General features: G+C 41.6%; 1 protein-coding gene across 2 annotated transcripts in view; it reads right to left on the bottom strand.

Annotated features, from left to right (window-relative positions):
* The window catches only part of PITPNB (phosphatidylinositol transfer protein beta), a 64,174-nt gene that overhangs the window by 32,978 nt on the left and 4,438 nt on the right, over window positions 1-26,758 (bottom strand). For both annotated transcript variants that reach the window (XM_045459334.1, XM_045459335.1), the window contains exons 2-7: window positions 26,341-26,371; window positions 23,176-23,321; window positions 11,906-11,997; window positions 11,255-11,262; window positions 10,678-10,752; window positions 8,987-9,070 (exon numbers count right to left, since the gene is read on the bottom strand). In XM_045459334.1, the coding sequence (XP_045315290.1) occupies window positions 8,987-9,070; window positions 10,678-10,752; window positions 11,255-11,262; window positions 11,906-11,997; window positions 23,176-23,321; window positions 26,341-26,371 (436 nt within the window). The remainder of the gene's footprint in view (window positions 1-8,986; window positions 9,071-10,677; window positions 10,753-11,254; window positions 11,263-11,905; window positions 11,998-23,175; window positions 23,322-26,340; window positions 26,372-26,758) is intronic.

Below are 26,758 nucleotides of genomic sequence, written 5' to 3'. Positions count from 1 at the left end.
AAGGGGGGTGAGGCCGAATGGGCTGGATTCCAGGAACTTCCAGGAAGGGTGAGCTGGACTGGCAGCCCACGCCCTCACCTGGGAGTGTCAGGGTCCCCTGGAGTGTGGAGGACCCCACTGTGACAAGGGAGTGGAGCCACGTGTTACTCCAGGCGCTAGGCTGGAAAAGCTGCTGGGGAGAAGGGTTCTACTGCCAAGAGGTGGCCCAGAGGGCAGTCCAAACTTGAGCAGTGTGTGGGGACCCAAGGCCCAGAGCTCAGGATGTCCAGCTCTGTCGGGCAGGCATCAGGGCTGCAGAGCAGCTGCAAGTCACGCCCTCCCCGCCGCCCCCCAGGGGGGCATCTGCAAATGACAGGGACTGGGAGAAAAGGCGGAGAGTTGGGGTAAATCCGACGGGGCAATTACACTCACAGGCAGGTCGGGATGAAGGGACTGAGGGTAATGAGTAACAAGAGGTTAAAAGGAAGGTCAGAAAGAACAAAAGAAAGAAGAGGCATGAAATCTGAGCTTTAGTTTAGGAGCACAAGCCTACTGGGTCACTCACATTCAAAGGGGCTCCTTCAAGCTCTCTAGGGAAGTCCCCGAGAAGAAACCCATCAGTCGGAGCACACCCTCCACATCCTTTCTGTGACCCAGACACAACTTGGTGTGGTGAAACACCACTACAGTCACAAAACTGGGCACGTCTTGGTTTTGAAATGCCTCATCTGGGAAAAATCTTTCACCACAAGTGGATACACTCCAACATGCTGAAATAGGAAGGAAAAAAAAACTCATTCCCTCTTTATATGAGCTGCATTTTAACAGGGAATAGATCTGTACTTTTATACTACGGCTTCCAAACAATGCTTTCCTACAAGTATTTGCTTATTACTGACACTTAAAAAACAGATGTTCAACTAAGTCATTTTGAGACCTGTGAGCCTTAAAATCCTGATTTAAACACTACTTCTACTTAAATCAATTCTTGGAAATAACAATAAAGTCACAGCATATACTACAGAGGAAGCAGATACTACAGAGGAAGGCTGATACAGTCCTTTCTGGTTACACACAAATACCTAAAAATGTGGTTCCAATTTCTTTCTGTTTTTTAAACCGTGCTCATTTTCTTTCAAATTACTTCCAAAAACGAAGGTCTCTCTGATGTTAATCGTGTGTACACTTCGGCTTACACTTTAAAGGGTCTTCCTCTCCTGGGAAGTGACTTTTGTATACAAATCATGAAAAGCTACTTAGACAAAGTGCTGGAGATGATTAAAAGGGGCCAGATTCACATTTATACCTTAAAAAAAAAAAAAAAAAAAAAAGCAGAAGCAGATGTCAACTGACTCATTTGTATATATTTTGGAAATGAGTTGAAGATATGCATGTGCATTTCATCAGGACGTTTAAAGAAATCTCAACTTTTTTTTATTGCGGTTCTGTATCAACAACAACTGTAAAAATTTAAAAAACATATATATATTCTGGTATCTTCCGTATGCTAGAGAAAACCTTGATTCATTACAATGTGATCTAACTAAAACATTTTTCAATCTGACAGAAAGGTATTTGCTCATTCAGAAATGAATTTTTAGAACCGAGAGCATATCACCTACCTCATCACCTAGGATTAGTAAAGAAGGAACTAAAGCAGCATTTTGTTCATTCAATATTTGAATGATAAAAACATCAATTCCTCCAAACTGTCTTCTCCCCCTTCTTTTTTTTAGACAACACAAAGGAAAAAAATCTGCAAATTCTTTTTAAATTTTTTTTTTTTTTTCAACGTTTATTTATTTTTGGGACAGAGAGAGACAGAGCATGAACGGGGGAGGGGCAGAGAGAGAGGGAGACACAGAATCGGAAACAGGCTCCAGGCTCTGAGCCATCAGCCCAGAGCCTGACGCGGGGCTCGAACTCACGGACCGCGAGATCGTGACCTGGCTGAAGTCGGACGCTTAACCGACTGCGCCACCCAGGTGCCCCTGCAAATTCTTTTTGATTCACCAAGCCTTTATTAAAAGTTCACTCGGTATCATGCACTGAGCATCTTGCTAGAAAGAAAGAGATGATGTCGTACCTCATCATCTCCTGGAAACACAGAGACAATGAGGTACAACAGAGTCTGGGCCCCCAAAGGGTACCCAATTTACTGTGGAAAAGAGGAAGGCTTTTCAGGAGCCATGCCAAGGTTAGATCTGAAATGGAAGAGGGGCTGGGATGGTGTGGGGATGGAGGAGGGGAGGGGGCTCAGGGATGTGTTCTCCTGGAATGGCTTGCCAAGCAGAAGGTGGCTTCGTTCTTAAGGGATGGAACACCTTAATACTTCACTACAATGCCTCTTTCCCCCAAAACAGGAAACCAGTTTTGTATAGTGGCCAAAGGAAACGGGGAGGGGGGAGAGGAGACGTTTATGCAGACATCCCAGAATCCTTAGCTTGTTTCATTAGGCAATCATGTATCTTCTAGGAAGCTACAGAGAATGGTGGCTATAGTAACAGTCCTATACAGACTTTCCATAAGTAATCAACAAAAAAAAGTGGATAAACCATATATTTATGTGTGTGTGTGTGTGTGTGTGTGTGTGTGTGTATGCAAATTACTGTGACCTTGGGTCAAATTCTTGTTCCTAGAGTTATTGTGACAATGTCACTCTTCAATTATGTAACTTATGTCAAAGGATCCACTCAAATATTTAGTTACTCTGTGGGTCTTATCACATCCTTTCTGTGTACAGTGAGGTACAGTTCATAAGCACAAGCAAAAAACAGCAAAGTCTACAACAAGAGTGATATATGAGCTGTCTGACACCAGCAACCCAGCAGAGAGTTGATCCTTAAAGTAATCAACAGTCACTCTGAATTAAACTGTCCAGGGCTGTATTTGTGTTAAATCCCCCTGCAGTGACAGAAACCCCCCACCAGGTGGAGTTAACAGTCAAGATTCACGTGCAAATTCTTGGGTTGGGTTTTTTTTTTTTTTTTTTTTAAATAAAGCTGATTTTATTTACTTTTGAGAGAGCGTGCAGAAGCATGCATGCGTGGGTGAGGAGGGGCAGAGAGAAGAGAGAGAATCCTAAGCAGGCTCCACACCAGCAGCACAGAGCCTAACATGGAGCTCAATCCCACAAACTGAGATCATGACCTGAGCAGAAATCCAGTCAAACGCTTAACCGACTGAGCCACCCAGGCACCCCCCAAATTCTTGGGTTTCCTGAACTCCCAACTATTTCACATTACTCCTGATTGGGGAGGAGACCTGGCTATTAATCCTCTCAAAATTACTAATTAACTGCTTTTATTTCTTTTAAAGCATGTTAATAGGCAGGAAAGAAATTCAGTCATTCAAGAAGTTTTTAGAAAAACTAGCTCATTCAAGAAAAACCAGAGTTCGTTACCAACCAGATGAAAATCATGGATTCAGTCAGACTGAGACCAAAACCCCCAGGGGGGTTAAGGTGCCACAGCCTGAACTCTTGAGAGATCACCACACCCTCACAAGGTCTCCCTACTAAAAATCCACATTGTTGGTCCATAGTTACTAAACTCTCGATTCTAGTGTTCACTTTAATCCTTGAAGAGCGAGGTTTAGGTACTAAAAATTGACCAATGGTATGGCAGACGTGTCCCAAGAGGACTCCCACAACGAGTCACACTCCTGTACAAGCTCCTCCCCCAAGCACTGGTGGAACCCACGACATGCTTCTCACCAGCAGACTACGTATGTGTGGCACAGGGCTGGCACTCCTTCGATGAGGTTGCCTTCCCTGGCCACCAAATTTGTGAGGCGTCGTGCAGCAACAGAAAACCGATACACTAAGCAAGAAGACGTCCCCCAACAGTTCGCTGCACACACGCCCGACAGACCTCGACTCTTCCACCCCGTTCCCCAGCCATCTGGCTCCCTCACCACCGTTCGTGAAGGAATCACTACCGCCTTTCACTTTCTTCCCGACTGTCTCATACATGAGCAAGTACATGCATACAGATCTATTTTTCTCCCTTTTACGCTCTTACAAATGGAAGCATCCTATACGTACTCTTTTTTATCTTTCTCCCACATTACCTTGTGAAGGATTCCTGATCAGTACAAATAGTGCTCACTCCCTCTTAATGATCAAACTGAACTCCACTATACAGGTGACCCATAAGGTTCTTAGTCCCTGTTGATGGAGAAACATTTAGACGTCAGACTGTTTCCAGTCATACATTTATACCTTTGTCACTTCATACTGAGTAGGATCAATTCCTAGAAATGGAATTCTGCTGGGTCAAAGGGCGTGTACATTTGTAATTCCGCAAAACAGGTTGTGCCGATTTACACACCCAGGGGCAATGTAAGTGGGTGCCTGTTTCTTCTCCCTCCTTGCCAACCCAGGTGTCAAGTTAACATCAAACTGATTTTATAAAATGTCTTGACTCACAAAGATTAGTTTCATCATCATTCTCAGGCTCATCGGGTTCACTCAACAAATGCTGATGAAGTCCTCACTCTGAAAAGGGGATGAGTTTGAGAACACGGAGACCAAGATACATCAATGAAACGAGTAAGAGCAGAAGGGTAGAGGATTCCAACGTGAATGAAATCCCCTGGAAGAAATGCTGTCTGACCCTCAGGACACACAGGCCTCAGACAGAGAGGAAGGAGTACCGGAAGGCAGGACAGAACAAATAGCAGGGAAACGAAGCCAGTAGCTTGACGAGTGACAAAGCAGGGCCTTAGCTCTGAAACGGAAGACTGGAAAATCGGTGGAAAGAACTCTGGATTGAGAGTCAGAATTTCCATTGCTGGCAGTGGCTAAACGATCTTGGGAAAAGACTCGTTCACCTGGGCTTCAGTTTCCTGACTTGTAAAACAGGGTGGTTAGCCCCAAGATCAAACTTTCTGTGGCTGCAGAACTGTGTGTTCAAAGTCCATTTTATGGTGAAGACTAATGTCAGACAGGCAGGACTATGCTGGGAGAGGGGGACAGAGGGAACTCCTCAGCTCCATGTTCTAGTCACTCCATCCTGACAGCCGGAGAAACTGGTGAGCTCCAAGAAATTCTTAGGATTACACAAAACACGGTCTGAAGGCAATGAGGCCGAGGTAGCTCAGGTCCCCTTCGACTCTAAAAACTATTCCAACTTTCCCCTCAGTGTCGGATAACGCACCTGCACCTCCACTTGCCTACAATGCCTTCATTCACTGACTACCTAACATAGCTCAGGCACTGTTCAAGGAGCTGGGAAGACGACAGTTAAGAGTAAAAAAGACGCTTCCCTCCATGGTGCAATCTCTACTTAGGGAGAAGAGAAAAACAAACAAACTTACAATGTCAGAGTAATGAGGGTAAGAGAGAAAAATATAACGAGGGTGGGAGTAGACTATTCCACCCATCAAACTGTACTTTTCCTCATGTTACGCCTCCTCCATTAGGTCTTCCCAGATTTTCGTCCTCACACACTGTTCTTCTCTCTGAAATCCTGCAGCACTTTGGACCATGCATAAGGCTCTGCCGTTTGTTCACCGTTTCACTGCACTGGGCTGGTCTCAGTCAGATTGCAAGCCTCTGGGAGGTTCTGTACCACCCTGGACAGCTACTGCAGGGCTAGTCCAGCAGCACAGAGCAGGCACTCAGTACCTGTGGACTGCTAAGACAACGCTGTCATTTGAGAACTGCAAATGTGTACTTTTCCCAACACCATGGACCAGAACTTTCAAGGAACATGAAAGAGCAGAATCAAATGAACCAATCAAAACAGAAAACCAAAGTGGATCTGGTTAAGAAGTAAAGATGGCCAGGTGGTCCAGATGTTTGCATTAGACGCTAATCCTAGGACAAACATTAACTATTCATGGCCAAATAGATGGGGTGGAAGCTGAAGGGAAGGTGTTAGGGTGAATGTCTGTGCCTGAAGTGTGGAAAGAAGAAGATGAGTGGAAGAAAAGGGCAGACCCAGAGCCCCTGCCCCACTACGTCTCTTCCCTACCTCCTTGCTGGGATGGGCACCGGCCCCACAATTCACCCCCCGCCCACCAGGGCTTCACACACCCCTGGGTTTACAACTGCTCAGAGTATCCTCACCTCCCAGCACAGAGTTCCGTTCTCCCCTCTCACAGCGGTAAATGTGTTTGTCAGGGTTCCTTTTGTGACGTCAAAAGGTCTGAGCATCCCTACATGGTATCAGCTGTATTTTTAGTATTCACAACTGACAAAACACGTAAACAACTACCGTGACACAATGTCCACAGCAGCACTAGTTACAAGAGCCACAAGGTGGAAACAACCCAATGTCCATGCACAGATGAGCACATAAACAGACTGGATTGTTATCAGCCATAAAAAGAAATGAAGTGATGGCACATCCTACAACGAGGATGAAAACACGCCGAAGTAACAGAAGCCAGACACAGAAGGTCATGTACTGTTATGAAGTCCACTTCTATGAATTATCCAGCAGAGGTAAATCCATGAAAACAGAAAACAGATTAGTGGTAGCCAACGGCTGGGGAGAAGGCAGAGAAGGGAGTGACCGTCAATGGGTGCAGGGCGTCCTTTCAGAGTGATGAAGACATTCTGAAACTGGGTGATGGCGATGGTGAGAATATACTTGTACAAAATGCCACCGAACTGTCCATTTTAAAGTGGTTAAAATGGTAAATGTTATGTGTGCTTCAACTCAAAAGTACTGTGAATTCAGTAAACTTTAAAATAAATTTCTATCTCACTAATCTCTAAAATGTACCTTGGAAAACAGGAGCTACGAACACTGAGTAATAAAACCACATATACATATTTATTTACTCCCCCAACAATGCTTGGTTTGAACACAGGTCTCAGAACTCCTGCACAACTGTGGACAATAATGGCGAACATTTATTAGACTAGGTGGTGCTCTAAGTGCTCACGTTTAACGCTGTGAGATAATTAGGCAGAGAGAGAGAGTAAGCAACCCATCCGAGACTGAACAGCCAGCAGGTGGCAGAACCTCAAAATTTGAATCTGAAGCCAATCTAGTTTCAGAATGTATGTTTTTAGTCACAGCTCCATGGACTCACGATACAGACTCTTCTCATTTGGGCCCAATCCAGCTCTTTCCCTACGGATCCATCCTAAACAACATTCCACACAGGGAAGCACCAGCTCAGCCTTAGCGCAGCAGCTATCTCAAGTGCTGTTGTCATGTGTCCTCGGGGCCAACAGTGCCTTTTCTCTCCTCGCTGAAGGCTGGCCTGGGGTCGAAGGCATGAGACCAAGGGCCTCCAGGGTTCTTGCACAATCAGCCTTCACTGCTCTTCCCACTTGCATTCATGCCTGCAAACACTGAGCACCCATTTTAGCCTGAGAACAAGAACAAAGAACCGCTCTTATGACGCCAGCAAGACCAAAGGTGTCTTGTATTCTGCAGGAGAACAACCTGGAATGCAAACCCATGAACCATAAGATCCGATCATTTTGTCTGGCCAGCACAACTTTTCCAAACACCAACAATACCACCTGAATGCCTTCCCTGGGGCACCCGTACGGCTGCTCGGCATGATCTGGTGATCTGTCGGTGCAGGCATGTAGGTCAGCCTGCCCCCGCCCACTAACCGACTCACGCACTGCTCACTCCCAAACACTGTCCTCCTACCACCATTCTTTCACACTCAGTGAATCGTGGCTGGAAAAGACACAGAGGGAAAAAAAGGCAAAACAGACACTTGAATATTGTTTTTAAAACAGAAAATACATTCACTTCTGAGGATTAAAAAAAAAAAAAATCCTATATAATTTCAAAGGTGGAATTCTCCTTAGAACTGAAAATAACTTCAAATCATAGCACAACTAAAATTTAAGAAGTTCTATGACAAGGGTCCCTCATTAGTGCTTACATTTCTATTAAGGGAGGATATCCTAACAAAACAGGATCCAGTCTAGCAGGTCACTGCTGGCAGTCTCGACCCCAGTGATTGCAGAGAAAAGGTGGGAGACCTCTGTTTTAGAAGGGTTACTTTTAAGTTGCAACAGCAAAACCAGACATTTAGTGTTGGGGTTTGTTTGTTTGTTTTTTAAGCTTATTTATTTTGATAGAGCATGAGCAGGGAAGCGCAGAGGGAGAGGGAGAGAATCCCAAGCAGGCTCCACGCTGTCAGCACGGAGCCCGATGCAGGGCTCAATGCCACCAACAGTGAGATCACGACCTGAGCCAAAACCAAGAGTCAGACACTTAACCGACTGAGCCATCCAGGCACTTGTTGAGGTTATTTCTGTTCAACTTACAACGCTGCTCAGGTTCAGACAATAAGCACTGAAAATGAAACGGAAAGGCCATGAAATAAAAATCTAACTGAATACACTGGGCTTTCCCGTGACAGAAAGAAGGGATGCCTGCCACTCTTGTTTCAAAGCTTCTGCTCTCTGGACTAGCAGGAAAAGGGTCACTGGTTATCTTAACATATAAAAAGTCCACAACTGTGCCCTGCAAAACCAAGCAGCACCCAGCACACTCCAAGATAAGAACTGAGTTAATTTTCACAAGCTGCAGCAGAGTAATACAAGGGTCTTACTTTGGGAGAATGCAGGTCTTCACCTTTGGGGGCGGGGGGTGTTTTTATTAAGTCAAAAGCCTAAAGTACAAATATTTACATCTAGTAAAAATCAAGATTAGGAAGCTGTACAACTGTTAAGCTTTCTTAACCACACTTTAAAAGTATAAGGGACCCGCATTATTTATAGAAGTTCAAGGGAGAATTCTTTTGTAAAATAATGTTAGTCCCTTTCCCCCCCAATGAAAACAAACCTCTATATCTCTCAGGTATACCAGCATTTCTCAAAGGGATCATTTGTGTAAAGGTGAAATCCACACAAAAGACAACCTTCTCTCCTACTCGCTGGTCTTTTTGTTGTACGGACTGACACCTGACCTCCAGACTCATTTCAGTGTAGAAATGCAGGCCGTAAAAGGAAGAGTGAAGATCATTTTTAGATTTAAGAGGCAGCAGGTTAAAATGTCACGGAGGACTATGCAGTACTTACTGCTGGTTCAACTTGACTTCGATCTGCAATATCTATGTGGACAATTTCAACAGTTTTCCACGTGTTCGGATCTAAACCGTGTACCTAAAAATGACAAAGATAAATGAGACACAACAAACTGGAGACTATTCTTACTAGACAAAACTACTACAGTTATATATATAATCTTCATCTGAGCCTTTTGGAGCACAATATGAAGAATAAAAGAAACCCAAATTCCTACCTCACTAAATTAGTTGTCTGAAGTCTTAAGGGATCTACAAATCTTTTACCCCCTGTAGCCCTAAAAAATAAGTGTGGGGAAGGAGGAGGTGTGAGGATGCTGCCGATGAACAGAAACCCATCACCATTACTTCCTGGTAGTCCTTAGACATGAGCCATATAACCAAATGTACCGAACCTATGTTTAACCCAACAATACACAACAATGTTCTTGCAAGCCTTGAGTCCTAGACAAACATAAGGTGACATATTAGACTGCAAGAAGCTGCACTGTGTAGTTTAAAACCTATCCTGAATCTGATTATCCTAAAGCTTTCCAGTTTCAGTAGGATCATCAATTCCTCCATTCCTTGTGTTAACTAATCATTTATTTCTGAAACTCCCTCTATGAACCAATTAAGAACGGTTTAAAAACTGCCACAGATACACCCATTTGAGAGCTGGAAAAGGTACATGAACTCATACACTGACTGCAGCATACCAAATCTTCTCATTTAGACTCGAAATTTTAGAATCACTATGAAAAAAACAACAGGAAATGTCAAATGATCTTCAGGAAGAACTCAAATCAAATACAAGTCATAATTCAAAAGTTCTGTTAATTGGCACCAATCACATAAAAGCAGAATCTACCATAACATGAACCTTCTCTCCTATAACAGCGCAGCACAAGGCTGGACAGTAGTTCTCAAACTGGAGCATGCACCACAACACAGAGGACGCTGGATCCCCCAACCGGGGATTTTAGTTCAATAGGTATGGGATGGAGGCTGAGAAGGTGCACTTCTAACAAGCTCCCAGATGCTGCTCCTGGTCCAGAGGCCACACTTTGGACAGCCACTGGGCCAAGGACATCAATCTATACCAGACGCCTCCCCAAATTCTTTGACAAGCCTCATCAAAAGTTAATGATTACATTGAGTCCTAAATAATGATTTTCTTGAAATTTATTTTAGGGATAAATGTGCACCAACTTGTAAAAACCAGAAGCTTGTCAACATTTTTATAAAATATTGAAAGCTGCTCTTCCCTCTCACCTTTTGGCCATTTCTCTGACATCAACCCAGCCCCAGCCAAGTGGAGCAGAGGTGAAAATTAAAGCAGTCAAGTTTGCTTTGTAGAGTAGCTCTGGCAAACATAGAGATGAAAAGGTGAAAAAAAACCTGAAATTAATGGCTAAAATCGGTTTGGGTGGGGATGATCTGTGAATTTTATCTCTGCTCTCCCTGTCCCAGATAAAAAACGGCAACCTCACCAGTCCGCTCTCGCACCAAAGCAAGGGGGCTGACAGGGAAAGCCCATCTGTCGCTGGCTGCTTGCCTGCCTCACCGCAATCGAATGCACCCTGGTGTGTCCAGGTAGGTCTAAGGTAGATCACCTGGTGACAAATGGTCTGTCCATGACAAAATGGACTACGGTATTCCCATTTCCAGGGGCTTCTGCACTGAAAGCCCAGAGTTGAAACTTACATTTTCTAATGTTCCCAAGTCTGGTTTGTGCCATGTTTCAATTTTAATGAAGAAATCATCTTTCATATATTCATTCTGTAGAAAACACAACAGCAAAATAACAGTGATCTTTCACCAGTTCTTTGGGGCTTTTGTCTGCGGGAGCCTTCCCCAGCGTAAGCATCTGCGCTTTGACTAAGACTGATCCTCAAGTGACAGAGAATCACTAGCTACCTATTTTTATAGACTCACCAGGCAAACCAAATGCTGCATGCTTTTAAATAATTTAAACAACTCTACTTGTCATGCAGCATACAGGGCTAATATTAAAGAAGCTGAGAGGTTTGGTGAGCAAATACGGCATTCAAAGGAAGTAGCAGAAGCAAAATAAAGTCAACGGGGAGAGTTTGAGACAAGGCTGGAAAAAAACCCCATTAACTGGGAACATGCGGGAGAGTGTGGGCTGGTGGAAAGAGTACAGAGGAGCCATGCAGCGTTGGACAGTTTTAATTTAAAAAGTAAGCAATGACTGAAAATAAACTATGTAAAGCAAAATTTAAAGATGCAGAGTATGTGACACGAAAATAGTTTTACTCACCGTTACAACTGAGTCATAATGGGCAGGTAGGCAATAAAAGGGGAAAAATTTGAGAATATTAATCAAAGTCAAAACAATCTGTCATATTACTTAATATCACGCAGATTAAACTACCTGAAAACACAGAACAATTAGTAGTTCATGTCTGCAAAGTTTCTACACGAGTGACACTACAGGATACCTTAGGTTATGAAATTAATAATATAATTTTAAAACAATGGTAAAAGGAATAAGGTCACAAAAGCAATACATCACTTTAAGGCTAATTTAGCAAACAACAGGAAACTGTTTCAGAAGTCTGCCATATTCCTCCCCTATTATGTGGCAAGATGAGTACAATACTATTGAAACTACACCGAAAGACATTTTTGAGTGCGGATGACCTTTAAGGTCTCACCCCTGGAGCCGGTGCCATCAGCAAGGACCTCCAGGTGGCTGTCAGCAGGGAATGAATCAATGCCCCTCACAAAGGTCTCAGGAGAGGAACCCAGTGCAATCTCTCCTCTGCCACAGCACCTGCCGTGACTCCCCAAGAACCCCACAGAGGGCTTTCTCAGGTGTCACCCTTCTCAAAGGCCTCGATACTGGGAGTCCCTCTCCCCCTCAGCAGTGGGGCGGAGGGGTAGAACGGCTGCCGTGGACCAGGCTTACTTGTTCTACAGTAGGGGTATGCGTTCCAGGCTTTCTCGTGAAATACCAAGGAGCCCTCTGGAGCAATCATCCTCACGAATGCAGGAACTTTGCTGTGAGGAGAGAAATAGTGAATGTATTTTCAGTACTACCATTCCTTCTTTGTTGGCATCCACAGGGCTAGTTCAAGAAGTACCATCGTCAACAGTGATTATGTTCTGAGTTTCATAATCCATGTTCGAGACTGTTATCAACAGTTTTATTTTCAATCCCAAAGTAACTAAGTGGAAAATTAATGTAAAAACAACAAAATGATTAGGAACATTTAACTGTATGCAGGATTTAAGGGGGGAGAAAAGAAACAAGTTTGTGTTGGGCCTCTGCTCTACTCCCTGATATGAAATCCAAAAGTTAACTGAGGCTATTCAACTTGTATATAATACAGCACAGAAGTTCTCTTACGTGGTTTAGATAAGACCACACTCACTGTGGAACACAAAACAGCCCCCAGAATATTGGAGTGTCTCTGAATAAAAGCTTTCAAGTACATTGTACAGAATAAACCTAAAGAAAAATGACAATGTGAAGGACCCATGTAGAAATGTGATAGTAAAACATATCAAGTACAGGGGCGCTTGGATGGCTCAGTCAGGTAGGCGTCCAACTTCAGTTCAGGTCATGATCTCACAGCTGGTGAGTCTGAGCCTCGCACTGGGCTTGCTGCTGTCAGTGCAGTCTGCTTCTGATCTCTGCCCCTCCCCCTGCTCATACCCTCCCTCTCTCAAAAACAAAATGAAAAACATCTCAAGCATATCAAATATAAAATTTTATATGTCTGGAAGATGAATGTTATTTGCTGCCTCAAGTATAGCTGGAAGAAGGTTAAGTACATAATACAGGAGTTTGTGCCAATTCATAGGACAGTCAGCAAAGATCCCAACAGTAAGTGGGCAAAAGACACACAGGGACACATTACAAATAAAAAACACAACTGGCTAACCAACAAATGGGAAAATCAGTCTTTCCAGTCCTCAAAGAAATGTACATGAAATGACCACTTTTTAATTTTTTATTTTATTTATTTTGAGAGATAGGGGGTGGGGGGAGCACAAGCAGGGGAGGGGCAGAAAGAGAGGGAGAGAGAGAATCCCAAGCAGGCTCTGCACTGTCAGCATAGAGCCTGATGCAGGGTTTGAACTCACAAACCATGAGATCATGACCTGAGCTGAAATCAAGAGTCCAGACACTTAACCAAGACTGAGCCATCCAGACACCCTTGAAATGACCACTCTTAATGGCTCAAGCCTACTATAAAGAAGGCAGTTTTATGGGCACAGGCTTTTTATCCAGATCGGATTCAAATCCCAACATCACCACTTAGTGTCCGTGGGACACTGGACACATTACTTGGCTCTCTGAACTTGCTCATGAGTTGAACAGAGTCCCTATTACCTAACTTTGCAGGGTTATTGGGAGGATTCAATAACACCTGTAATGTGTTCAGCACATTGCATAGTACAGTGAGAGCCCAATTAACAGGACGTACTGCTTTTTAATTATCAGTTGACCTGGAGCTGAGTACTTTCAACGTGCCTTTCTTCTCTTATATCCAATAGCGCTGTGAGGTACACGTTAATTTATTATTTCATATAACCAGCATTTAAGTGGCTAATTGTAGGTCAAAACTATATCCTCCAACTTGAAGTCCTATACACTCTCTTCTGTATCCAAGTTGCTTCTCTGAGAACTTTCAAACACAACTTGATTTCCTAAAGTAAGAGAAAGAACAAACTAGGGAAACTTGGGCCCGAGAGAGGACTTCTGTCTCCTAAGAATCAGCAGTTGACCAGAGGACCCCCCCCACACACACACCTGTTGAATTTGGGAAGCTAAGCAAGGTAAATGAAAGGAACTCCACCAGCCAGAGAGCCATGCAGTGACAGAAGAGGTGGACAGCCCTTCCACTGTCTCCTCAGTACATAAGAATGTGCACTTGACTTGGAGCTTCCCCTCCTGTGGCACATTAAACCACTGGAAAAGAAAGGCTGAAGCACCATTACATACAACATTAGAGCAAGATTCCAAAGGCATAAAGAGATTTACCTGTGCCTTTACATCCCGAAAAGATAGTAATAAAGAGGAACTAATTCTTTGAGCACTCATTCTTTCCAAATCTTGGGAAGACTCATGTAAAGGGGCATGACTTCATAAAAATAAAGCTAAGAAACCGAAAATACTTTCACCTTAAAAGTCAACAAGTCCATATTACTTCTTTCATTGCTGAAGAACTGGAACCAAAATCCCTTCAACTGTGGGAGAGGTCTATTCGGGGTATAATGTAACACATATGGGTGATTTTCTAAACACAGCTACCAGATTACCTATCCATCTGAGTATGACAAAAAGATCTATCACGGATTCATTCGGTCAACTTGCTCAGAAACATATTTTAACTATCCTATTTATCCCTATAGTGCCCAAAAGTCTAAAAACTTTAAACATTCATCCAAAGTTCTAAAACTTGCTGACCCAAACGGAAGAAAATCGGTAGTCACTAAAGGCCAGCAAGAACCAAATCTACAAGAAGGTTTTGACATTTCTTCATTTTCCTCCCGAATGCCTATTACCTTATTTCCAGGATACTTTTCCACAATACCAATTCTAACAACAGATTTTGTTCTGACTTGGTTAAGAATGACCAAACCTTTGAGCCAGTTGTTTCAAACTGGCTGGCTTTTTACATTTAATACTAACAAACATCTTTCCTCAGTGAATCGAAATTATGGACTAAACAGAGAAAACACATAAACAGGGTAAGTAAATTTCAATTCTACTTTAAGGGAGAAAAATCTTCACTGGTGGCAACTTTGAAATTTTCCTAACAAGGTGGTTCAAGCGTACCATTTATATGTAATTGGCTTTTCTACCTCACTTATCAACCTACCTAGCAAGTAATTTGTTTTGGAAGCTCAGGGTCTCACAAAAGGGACATATATTTACTGAATTACCAAGATGCAGGTAGGCCTTAAACAAATTAACAAGGACATTCCTCCTCTTGTTTTCCCAACTATTATGAAATGTTCTCTTGTGATAAACCAACATTCATGACAGTGCTTAACTCAAGATAGACACCTCTAGATTCAGCTGTTTAAGAGTCAGGCATAGAGGTGCCTGGGTAGCTCAGTCAGTTGAGCATCTGACTTCGGCTCAGGTCATGATCTCAAGGCTCGTGGGTTTGAGCCCCACATCAGGCTGTGTGCTGACAGTGCAGAGCCTATTTCAAATTCTCTGTCTCCCTCTCTCTCTGCCCCTCCTGCACGTGCACACACACGTTCTCTCTCTAAAATAAACATTAAAAAAAAAATTAAGGCAAAAAATAATGTCCAAGAGCACAAAAGGTTGTCATACATAGCCCTTTCCCCACCCCAATTCTAAATGCACACGAAGGATATCTAACTTCAGGGAAAAATTCAACCAAAATGTGTCATCAATTGTGTTGGCAACACTAAGAGATAATTGTGGAGACAACTGTGGAGACAATACTAAGATCTGATGTCACTATAACAATGGCTGCGAACCTATTAAGTGGTTAAGACAATTCTGTCATAGTGGTACGGGAAAACAAAGGGCTTATGTGGTTTAAAAGATATGTAATAAATGACCATAATGTATACTGAACTCCTGATCTAGGAGCATAGTTTTTTTTAAAAAAATCTTGTTCCTGAGATATGTAATACCTTGGCAAATCATTTCAAACTGCACTTTTCCCATCAAAGTTTTATACCTACTTATAAACAAAATGAGCAAAACTGTTCATTTCTATTTTTCCATCCTACATCCTACTGTGGATAAACACCAAAATGTAGAAAAAACCTTATGAAAAAATCTGAAGACCATATTAATCTGTCACAAATAAAATAATCTTTCATTTTATAATCAACTGAAACATACCTTAAATACATTGGGCACCTCACTCATTCATTCATTCACTCAAGTATTTACTGTCCATTGTATCAGGGGCTATGTAAATAACAGTACGCAAACAATTCCTACCCTGAGCTCACCTTCCAGGGAAAGCAGCAGGAAACAGAGCAGTACATAACCAAAGGCAGTGAAATACCTCTCCGGAAGTGCAGTGAAGAAACAGAGAACTGGACAAGTATGTACTGGGGTAAGGGTGCTCAAGGCCTCCCTGAGGAAGTGACACTACAACGGTGATCTGAGGGTGAGGAAGGCCAGCACATGAAGAGACAGGCCCCAGAGCCCATCAAATAGCAAAAGCCGTGGCCTACTTGGGTCCCTCTGAGGCCTCTGGCATGGCTAGCCTATAGTATAGGAGGAGAGGGACGGACACAAAATGATGATGGTGAGGTGAGCAGAGGGCAGACAGATCACACTGAGGCCCATTTCATAGACTAAAAGCATTGGGTTTTATTCTTTGTATGATGAGAAGCTACTGAAGGCTTAAAGAAGGAGAATGAGAAAACCAGATTTAAATTTTCAGAACTTAAAACTTTGTCACTTTAGTAGAGTCACGTTAGTAAATGAAAATTAACTGGAGTGGGCAAGAGTGGCAAAAACTAACTCAAAACGGATTAAAGATCTACACATAAGAGCTAAAGCTATAAAATTCTTATTAGAAAACGTAGATGGGAAATCTTTGGGACCTTGGGTTGGACGATCGTTTCTTAAGTATGGCATCAAATAACAACAAAAGAAAAAATAAGTAAACTGGGCTTTTTCAAAATTATCAATTTCTTATGCTTCAAAGGATACTATCAAGAAAGTGGGAAGAAAACTCACAGAATGGGGGAGAAAAAACTGCACATCATATATCTGATGGAGCTAGTTTCTATAATATATAAAGAAACTTACAACAAAATAGACAATTAGAAAACAGGTAAAATATTTTAACAGATATTTCTCCAAAGAAAATCTACAAATTACTGGTAAGCACAGAAAAGATGCTCAACATCCTTAATCAGCAGAGATATGCAAATCAAGACCTTGAAACACCACCTCACACCCATTAAGATGGCTATTACCAAAACAAAACCTGAAAATAACAAATATCATCAAAGATACAGAGACAAGGGAACCTTCACTCATTGTTGGTGGGAATGTAAAATGGTGCAGTGGCTTTGGAAACAGTCTGATAGTTTTTCAAAAAGTGAGAAGTGAACATATGACCCAACAATTTCAACTGTAGGAGAGTGCACGCATGCATGTGTATACACACCCTAAAAACATATGGCTACACAGAAACTTGTACCCAAGTGTTCACAACAGCATTATTTATAAGAACCAAAAGAATGGGTAGCAAGAGATCAGTCTGGAAGCAACTGGAAAAGTTCAAGAGTAAACAGACAATGATAACTTGCATTAACGTGGTGGGGATGGAGATGGAAAAAATGGGTAGATTTAATGGGGAAAATTTACAAAATGAGTTAAAATCCTGATTTGTGGGAAGGAGTAAAATCACCAGACACAAATTGGCTAACTTTCAGGAGGTAGAACAAGGCTTTAAAGTTTTGAAGAAATATAGGGGCACCTGGGTGGCTCAGTCGGTTGAGCAACCGACTTTGGTTCAGGTCATGATCTCACAGTTTGTGAGTTCGAGCCCCGCGTGTTGGGCTCTGTGCTGACAGCTCAGAGCCTGGAGCCTGCTTTGGATTCTGTGTCTCCCTCTCTCTGCCCCTCCCCCACTCATGCTCTGTCTGTCTCAGAAATAAACATTAAAAAAAATTTTTTTTAAATAATGAATAAAATAAAGTTTTGAAGAAATATCAAAAAGAGAGAGGGTAGGAAGTGTTTTTCACATAACAAAAGACAACAGCCATAAGAAACGTTAACATACAATGAGGAAATAATACACAACAGAAGTTATTCCTGATAATCTTCTGGAACAGGATCATTTTTGATTTAGAAGTGTGAAAACTGTGCAGGGGCGCCTGGGTGGCTCAGTCAGTTAAGGGTCCAATTTTAGCTCAAGTCATGATCTCACAGTTCACTGGTTCAAGCCCTGCACTGGCCTCTGTGCTGACAGCTCAGAGCCTGGAGCATGCTTCAGAGCCTGTCTCCCTCTCTCTCTACACCTCCCCCAATCATGCGTGTGCACTCTCTCTCTCTCTCTCATTCTCAAAAGTAAACATTAAAAAAAATTTTTTTTTAAGTGCAAGCTGTGCAAAATTTAAGACTCAGAACTATATACAAAGAAAAAATTTTGTGTTGCTGTCTAATTCTGGACTCAAGAATGAATTACTATATTTGCCTGATATTTATCAATCTCATACTTATTCAAAGATGCTCTCTGATGTGAATCATCTCATATAATCGATCTTTGTATTCTCAGGTGACTTTAAACTTCTCATTTTTAAACATGAACATAACTTTAGTTCCTGGCAAATGACTCTTTTGCCTACAAAAATGAGGTCTTTACTGGAACCACATGAAATTTTAAAATGATGTTCAATTAAACCTCTGCTGTTCCAATCTTTGGGGAATAAGATCATTCAGGAGTTGGCACAACTTTAAGAATCCTGCATCATCCAGGACTGACTGGAGATGGTGAAGACATAATGCTTACTATGAAGAATAAAAGAGTACAGCTGATCTTCCCCAAGAAGGGAGACAAAACAAAAAACAAAAGGACTGGTCAGTGTGTTCCTTCCTACAAAGTCTCAGGAGAGCTGCAAGTTTTTCTCTGAAATAACCATCTCAAAAGTTGCAACACACTTCCTTGCCTTGCTTCAAAATTCTTTGCCCAATGAAGTCTTTTCTCCCTCCCCACCGTCCACTGTTAAGTGTATATTAAACATCATAAGGAAACATACTCAAAACTTTTATGGTAAATGGGGTACAAGATAAATACGTACACATGAAACACATGGTCGGATGTCAAAATGAGAGATGTGACAAAAAGTAATGGGAAGAATAAAAGTAGTCAAGGGATGTCTCTGCAAAGGACAGCGCTGACTATGTGTGGGAAACTGAGGTTATGGGCAAGCCCGTATCACAAAAAAAGAACCTAACCAGCTGAACATGGCACTTCTGAAGGGCAATGAAGAGACGGGCTTACTTAGATCCAATAGTCTGCACTCTGGACAGCTGTAACGGTTGAGAGGCATGGAGAAGTACACCTTGTCAAGCTTAACTTTATTCTGAAAGAAGGCTTGAGACTTTAAAGAGTTACAAGAACACGGGATATGGTGAAACCCATCGTCTTGGAAGAATTTCTCAGTCAACTCCTTTCGTGTTCACTTCAGAAAATGGAAAATATTCTAACCCTCCCACAGAGCTCAGCAGTAGAGCAAAGTGGTTAAAAGGGTAAGTTCTGGAATCACAATGCCTGCCTGGGTTCATGGCCTGTCTCTGCTACCAACAGTAGTGACGCAGGGGCCAGTTACTTACACTTTTCTGGACTTCCGTTTCCTCACTAGAAAAGGCTGCTACGGGGAATCAATGAAGTCCCACCTACAATACTTACAGTGACCAGCACACAGTAAGAATACAGTAAGGAAGAAGATCTAGTAAGAATACTAGATCTTCTGCTTACAATTACCATGGGCAACTATTTACTGTAAGTTATCAAAGGACATGGAAAGAATCTCATTATCCTGTAAAAAGATTATTATTTGAGATTCAAGGAAAGAAAAGTCCCCTGCAATGGTCACTAAATTATGGGTTTTTTAATACCTTGCCAACACTGTTTCTCAATCTTCTGGTTAAGATGAAGTGTACATATCTTACCAAGAAGCGTCTTGCTGAAATGGGAAAGCATACTGGCCAGGGAATCCAGAGACGGTGATTCCACTGGGTAAAGCAAACCTCAAATTTCAAGTATCTCAAACGTAAAATAAGGTGTTGGCGGCCCTGGGCAACAAATTTCGCCAGCCAGGTTTGCAATTCTAGTGATGCTATAAAGTGAGAGTGCACATAGCACTAGAGATTACCCAATGGAGCAAATGCCAAAAAGGGGAACAGGGATTACTGGACACAACTTCCTCAGGGAAGGAACCCTAAAACTCTCTAGGAACTGTGGGTAGGTCTTCAGCATGTTAAACCTGCAGGATGCCCGCACAGGATACACAAGTCTGACAGGCTATGCCGCCAGCCCTGTGTCGTGACTACCTTCTTTCCTATGGCCCAGCGAAGGCCCCAGCCCTTACTGCTAAATGATTCTTCGCCCTTCCATAAAATAATTATCCTGTGGCTACTGTGCCATCGGCATGACACTGATGACTCTGAGTGTGGACATCTGACTGCCTTGCCCTGGACCATTCTCTCCCGTGGACTACAGCAAAATCGGTTCTGGTTTTGTCTTTATTCCCAGACAGGTTTTCAGTGGTTCTTCACCACTGCCAGAGAGGCTATTACCTGCCACGCTGACCGAGACCCATTAGTGCCACCCTCTTTCCTTTTCCTTTCCCGTTTCAGGCCTCTCCATGCTGCTGTCCACAGCTGCTATGTTTGTGTGACAAAATCAGCCTTCTATGGGCATCAGATAGCCCTTACCATCCAATCAGACCCCCTTCCTCCCTTCTCACAGGACACCTGTGCTCCTGAGGTCCTGAGCGCTTGTTGTCCAGGACTTGGGACTGCCTACTTGTGACCAAAAGACCATGGGATCGGAATCCAGAAAATCCAGGTCTCAGTCACCATTCTGCCGTCTACTAGCTGTGTGACTTTGGGTAAACACGCACTTCAGTGTCCTCTGATGTACAACACATATACTGCTTATTTTTCAGGACTGCCGTGAGAAGTAAATGAATACGTGACAGGGTAAAACCAAAGGGCACCGTGGACTGACTTTAGCTCTTTCTAGGAATGAAGAAGCCATAAGTTCACTGGGAGGCTGGCCTCCGGAGAGCCGGTTTTCCTTTATTTAATCTATTAAAAGACTGAGAGAAGTTCTGAAAGTCACCCCCAAATAAGCTCTTCAGAATATTAACAACTCTTGCACTACCCGTATTTATATGGCCCTCTTCAACTCAAAAGATTTCCTACTTATGGCTGGAATGTCATCTGAATCAGATGTTTCAAAAACAGTTATCATTTTTTCCCTAATTAAACAATACAGAAGAGCAAAACAAATTTTTTTAAATCACCCATAATCCCACCACCAAGAGAAAAACATTCTTAACATTTTAATGAATCTCTTTATAGACTGTTTTCTGATTAGTTTTTTAAAAATATATGCACTGCGTATTTATATTTACATACATATCTAGCAACTAATCTTTTCCATGTAATGATATATCAAACATTTCCCCAATTGCCCACTCTCAGTTTTCAAATGAAGGGTATTTTGAATCTGTTTCAAGACTATTCACATATGGATATCATACAGCAACAGAAAGTTTTATGTATCAAACATTCTGGTTAATTTTAGAATCCCCAGAGAGTTAAATGTTTACAATAAAAAAAAGTTTCACATGTTGGTAAAATTCAATTAATGAGGAAGCGTACAATACCCTAAAAATAAGACTGTACACAAGCAAATTCAATATTATAAATGTTATGTAGATCATAACATCTAGAATGCCACATTTTTCTCTCAACTGACACATTTTTTTAGGTATACTTAGGGCACTAACAAATTAACAGGAACCATGAATAAGGCAGTCTCTATGGACAACTGACTGATCAGAATTATTGCCATTGTTCAAACCTGCATCAGAAACAAAGAAATGTTGTGTTCTAGGAGAAAATAAATAAATAAATAAATAAAATTTAAGATTCGATCAAGTCATAACCTTTATATTCACGTGTCAGTATAAATCAAGCAGTGGTCTCAAACTGAAACAACAGGAAAAATACTGATCATCATAGCTCATCTACAACTTTGAGGAGCTCTACAAAAAACATGGGTGTTATCCATTCCAGTATGAAAAGAATAAAGGCAAGAAAAGATCAAAGATCTCTCCTACCTTTAATAAATTAGGGGGGAACTACTGAAAAAATGGACTCTTAAAAACCATTGATGATCTTTTGCCTTCCTTGGACAAATACTGGTATGCTTTTTCGGTTTTAAAATATTTATGCCATTTAGAGATCAGATGGCCAAACTTAGGAGAATGCAGAACACAATTTCTATCAACCAAACAGATAAAAACAATGAACAAAAAAGATTTGAACAGTCAAGTCACATAAGAAATTCAAATGGTCCACTGATATAAACATTCAACTTCACTAATAAAGAAATGCAAATTGCAACAAGAAACTATTTTTGTATATCTAACTGGCAAAAAACTAAACAGAGAAAATTATGGAAAATGAACACTATCAAATTCTTTGGGGGCAATCTGGCAGTAATATCAAAATTTTAAATGAACATGTCCTTGCAGCAATCCCACTTTTATACATTTCTCCTAGAGAAACAGTTACCGAAGGCATGAAGGCATGTACAACCACGTTCCCAGAAATCTTCTATGTAACACACAGAAAGGAAAATACCTAAAGAACCTATATTGACTCATCATTTACAGAATGGGTAAGTCAACCATGCTTTGTTCACCCTAGGAAATCTCACTCAGCCTTAAAAAAAAATGCCACAGGGGCGCCTGGGTGGCGCAGTCGGTTAAGCGTCCGACTTCAGCCAGGTCACGATCTCGCGGTCCGTGAGTTCGAGCCCCGCGTCGGGCTCTGGGCTGATGGCTCAGAGCCTGGAGCCTGTTTCCGATTCTGTGTCTCCCTCTCTCTCTGCCCCTCCCCCGTTCATGCTCTGTCTCTCTCTGTCCCAAAAATAAATAAATGTTGAAAAAAAAAAATTAAAAAAAAAAAAAAATGCCACAGACATTAAGGACGTTCACGATGTGTCACTGCACAAAAGATAAAGGCAACTGCAGAAGTGTACGTATAGTATGATCCCATTTGTTGTAGAAAACAAAAAATAACACAAGTAACAGAGCTCTCAGTATATTTGTTTTTAAAGGCTTATTTGCATATGTATAGAAAATGATTCGGAAGGAGAAACTGCTTCTAGTGTTTCTCCCTGGGGTTACGGATACGTGATGGCAAGAGGTGGGGACTGAGTTTTTATTTTATAACCTTCTCTGTTGTCTGAATTTTTTAATAAGCAGTCATTACTTTTATAATTTAAAAATAACCAATAAAATGGGGAGGTTCTCTCAAAAAATTAAAATGCAACGCATTGTCGGAGTGAAATTTTAAGAAATACCTCAGCACACCTGCCAGGAAGTTAACGGGTTACATGATCAACAATAAACTGGATAGTTAAGGCATCATTTTCAATAGAATGACTAAGCATCAAATGTGAACAATCAGCTTACCTTTTTAGGTGATAGATTTTGTGTGTATACTGTCCCTTTTCTCCATCTTTCTCGTAAGGTTCATTTTTTAAGACTTCGATTCCTTCTCCACCGCCAGTTTCATTCTTACTAGCTTCAGCAACAGAGTAAAGCTGTCCAACCTGATACTGGAATTTCAGAGCACAGAATTTCAGTAAGCTAGTAGTAACTGCGGAAACTTCCTATGCTAAAATAGTACCATATATGATACTGAAAAGCATATCCAAAGCACTCAGCGCATTTGTTCCATGTGACAACAGGACTCAAATTAGAAATCAGTATGTTTAGGAAGACAAACACTAGATGATTATACAGCTTTAAGAAACTCTGTAATATTTTACAGGATTTCCATTATTTGAGAAAACTGCTAGTTACAAACACTCTGGGGCGCTTTAATATGTACCGTTCACTTATCAAAAAAACACCTTGATGCTTGGCCCAACTTTTTGTATAATATACATATGTGTTTTCCAAAGCACTTTCACATCCATTTTATCTCATTTAATTTCACAAAATTCTGAAAATGACAGGAATATAATTGTTACTCTGCCAATTAAGAAAGCTGAGCAACCAAAATACTATTCTTAACGATAAAGAGGAGATACATGAAGTATAATAATAAACCCTGAAAACGCAGAGAACCATTACAGCCCAAGTTATGGTGGACCTCTGGGGTCTTTTTTTCCCATAACTTCTGCCTGACATGCCCAATTTGGCCCTTGTCCACCAAAACAGAAGCGATGGTGGGTACTCAGGATCAAAACCGTTTATTGTAAAGTTCTCCAGTAAACAGAAATACTTTTTAAGGATCACACATATACAAGAATTACTATAAAAGGCAAGGAACTGCTGACAGTAGTTTCTATTTCATTAAAAAAATTTTTAATGTTTATTTATTTTTGAGAGAAAGAGAAACAGAGTGAGAGCAGGGGAAGAACAGAGAGAGAGAGGGAGACACAGAATCCGAAGCAGCTCCAGACTCTGAGCTATTAGCACAGAGCCCAACGCAGGTCTCGACCTCATGAGCTGTGAGATCATGACCTGAGCCGAAGTCAGACCCTTAACCAACTGAGCCACCCAGGCGGCCCTACTGCATTTTAAAGTGAACCAGAATTCTCAATGGCCTGAACCAATACCTGTGAGTGGGGAGTATTGTTCTGTGTCAATTTGGAGCTGCTAACAGTTCCAACAAATAATAAAAAACAAAGTTCTCATGTTCTAATTTGTTCTAGTGACTAGACCATGGCGCTATCTCCAATCTCTTCAAATTTGGCTAAATTTCTTCCTCCTGGTGAGGAAGGCCTAGAGAAACGTTTTTCTTTTCTTTTTAAGCATGTTGTCAAAGCAAAGCTATCTCTAAAAATGAAATCATTCAAAATGAACATTTTATTTGAGACAAAAATAGGGGTAGTGGTAAGCTCAGTAAACACTCATTATCTAAAAAGCCCATGGGAGTTATGACCCTGTCTTAAAGGTTAATTTAAATATACACTAACTCAATCACTCAATTTGGGTTTAGGAAGCTAGAACCAAACATGTTTCTTAAGAGCAACAAAAAGAATTTCTGTAGGGGTTTTAGACTGCAGGAGGAGATGTTTCTTCTCTGGTTTTTGTAATAACACCACCAGGGTTGGTCCAGTAAGCTACAATCCTTAATTAAGTCCTTCAAAACATACTTTTCAACACTGTCATATTTTTAAAGAAGGATTAAAATGTCTCTAAATCAGAAGATAAATTTAATCTCAGGCAGGAACAGAGTAACAAAACTTCACACAGAAACAACTAAGCAGTATCCAAAAATATATATATTAATGAACTGATATTCTGTGGCATGCTACTAGGCTTTCATTCTCATTTTTAAGAGTAACTTAAAGACAGACAAGAGAGGTGTTTAGTAAATCCGAATAGAGGAAAAAGCCGAGATTATTTTGGATGACAGCATCAAGACTCAAAAAGATTTCAACAAATTGATCTGACCAACTGAAACCAAAAGAAAAAATTTAACCAAAACAAACGTCAATTTCCACATTCAAGTTCAAACAATCAATCGCACAAGTAAAGCACAAGGGTGTCTGGCTTGAGTATTTTTATACAGGGAAACCTGAGGCACTACTGAGATGTATACAGCTGTGTTCAAGACTGCTTTGAACTATGCCAGCAGCTACTCATTTTTTGTTTCTGCATTTTTTTTTCCTTTCTGTCTTCTGTCAGCTGTCACTTCTTAGGTTATCAGTTTGTTTTGTCCCACTTCCAATTCACTGCTTCTAATCTACTGTCAGCTCTAGGAAAACAAGAAAACTGAGCCAGTGCAAACTGTATGCGAGTTCTAGAAGGACCCAGCGGGCTTTGTGGGGTTTGCTACACAGATGTTTCTCTGCTTTTACCCTCATTCCCGGCTATGCCACAGACAGCTACCACCGAAGGATGTACGAGTTCTGGATTGGATGTGTACTTCTGTACCGTGTGCAGATCAAGGGAGACGATAAGCTCTCACAGTTACGTGCCGGTCAGGCGGTGTTTGGAATAGTGGTTTCAGCGGAGCAACAACTACGACGCATGTAGTGAGAGCAGCTGGTGAGGAAGTCTAGAGGTCATGTTAGACCAGGCCAAATGAACGCACTGGGAATGGTTAACCCTGTGACCTCATATGGAGGAGAAGGAACAAAAGAACTCAAGGGGGAGGAGCCAGAATGGCCCAAAGAAAACCTAAAGGGCTACCATATGCCAGTCAGAACAGGCTTATTTCCCACTGCACGAGTGGAAGGGACTGTAGACAACAAGCCTTACAGGAAAGCAGATTTGGGCATAAAGTCAAAGGTTTGAAATATCCGACAGTAAAACAGACTGTTTCTCTAAGCAGCAAGTTTCTTAGCCTTACAGTGCTCACCTGAGGTCGGAACCTCCTTTCTCTGGGATATACTGTAGCCAGAATTCCTGAACTGGGCAGGAGATTAAACTTACATTCTTTAAGAGCCTTCTGAAACAAGGCAGTGTAACAGAATTCATTTATAATTAAGCATCTGTGATACACCATAATTCACTTGTACGAATGTAAAGGTAAGCGAACACAACAAAAATTATGATTTGAGATTAATGTACCAAAACACAATGTATCAACAAAACAAACAGAAAACAAGCGAGACTTACCTCCTGAACAGAACATGGCAAAACCACACGGCTAAAACGACAAAAGAAAAAAAAAATATTTATCATGTATGAGAACACAGGTCTCTAGGTTTACAATAACTTTTACTTGAATCCAATGATAGCAGATCATCCAATACAAGAACGTCATTTACAGAAGAGGGTCTTCACGATGTTTACAGCTCTAAATAAGAATTTTTAAACTGGTGGGGCGCCTGGGTGGCTCAGTTGGTTGAGCGCCCGACTTCAGCTCAGGTCATGATCTCACAGTTCGTGGTTCGAGCCCCAAGTCAGGCTCTGTGCTGACAGCTCGGAACCTGGAGCCTGCTTCCGATTCCATGTCTCCCTCTCTGGCCCTCCCCAGCTCGCGCTCTGTCTCACTGTCTCTCTCAAAAATAAATAAACAGTAAAAAAAAATTTT

Source organism: Leopardus geoffroyi, chromosome D3 (genome assembly GCF_018350155.1).
Source record: "Leopardus geoffroyi isolate Oge1 chromosome D3, O.geoffroyi_Oge1_pat1.0, whole genome shotgun sequence".
NCBI classification, from domain to species: Eukaryota; Metazoa; Chordata; class Mammalia; order Carnivora; family Felidae; genus Leopardus; species Leopardus geoffroyi.
The sequence above is the reverse complement of the archived record's forward strand: the minus strand, read 5'-3'. Positions and strand labels throughout refer to the sequence as shown.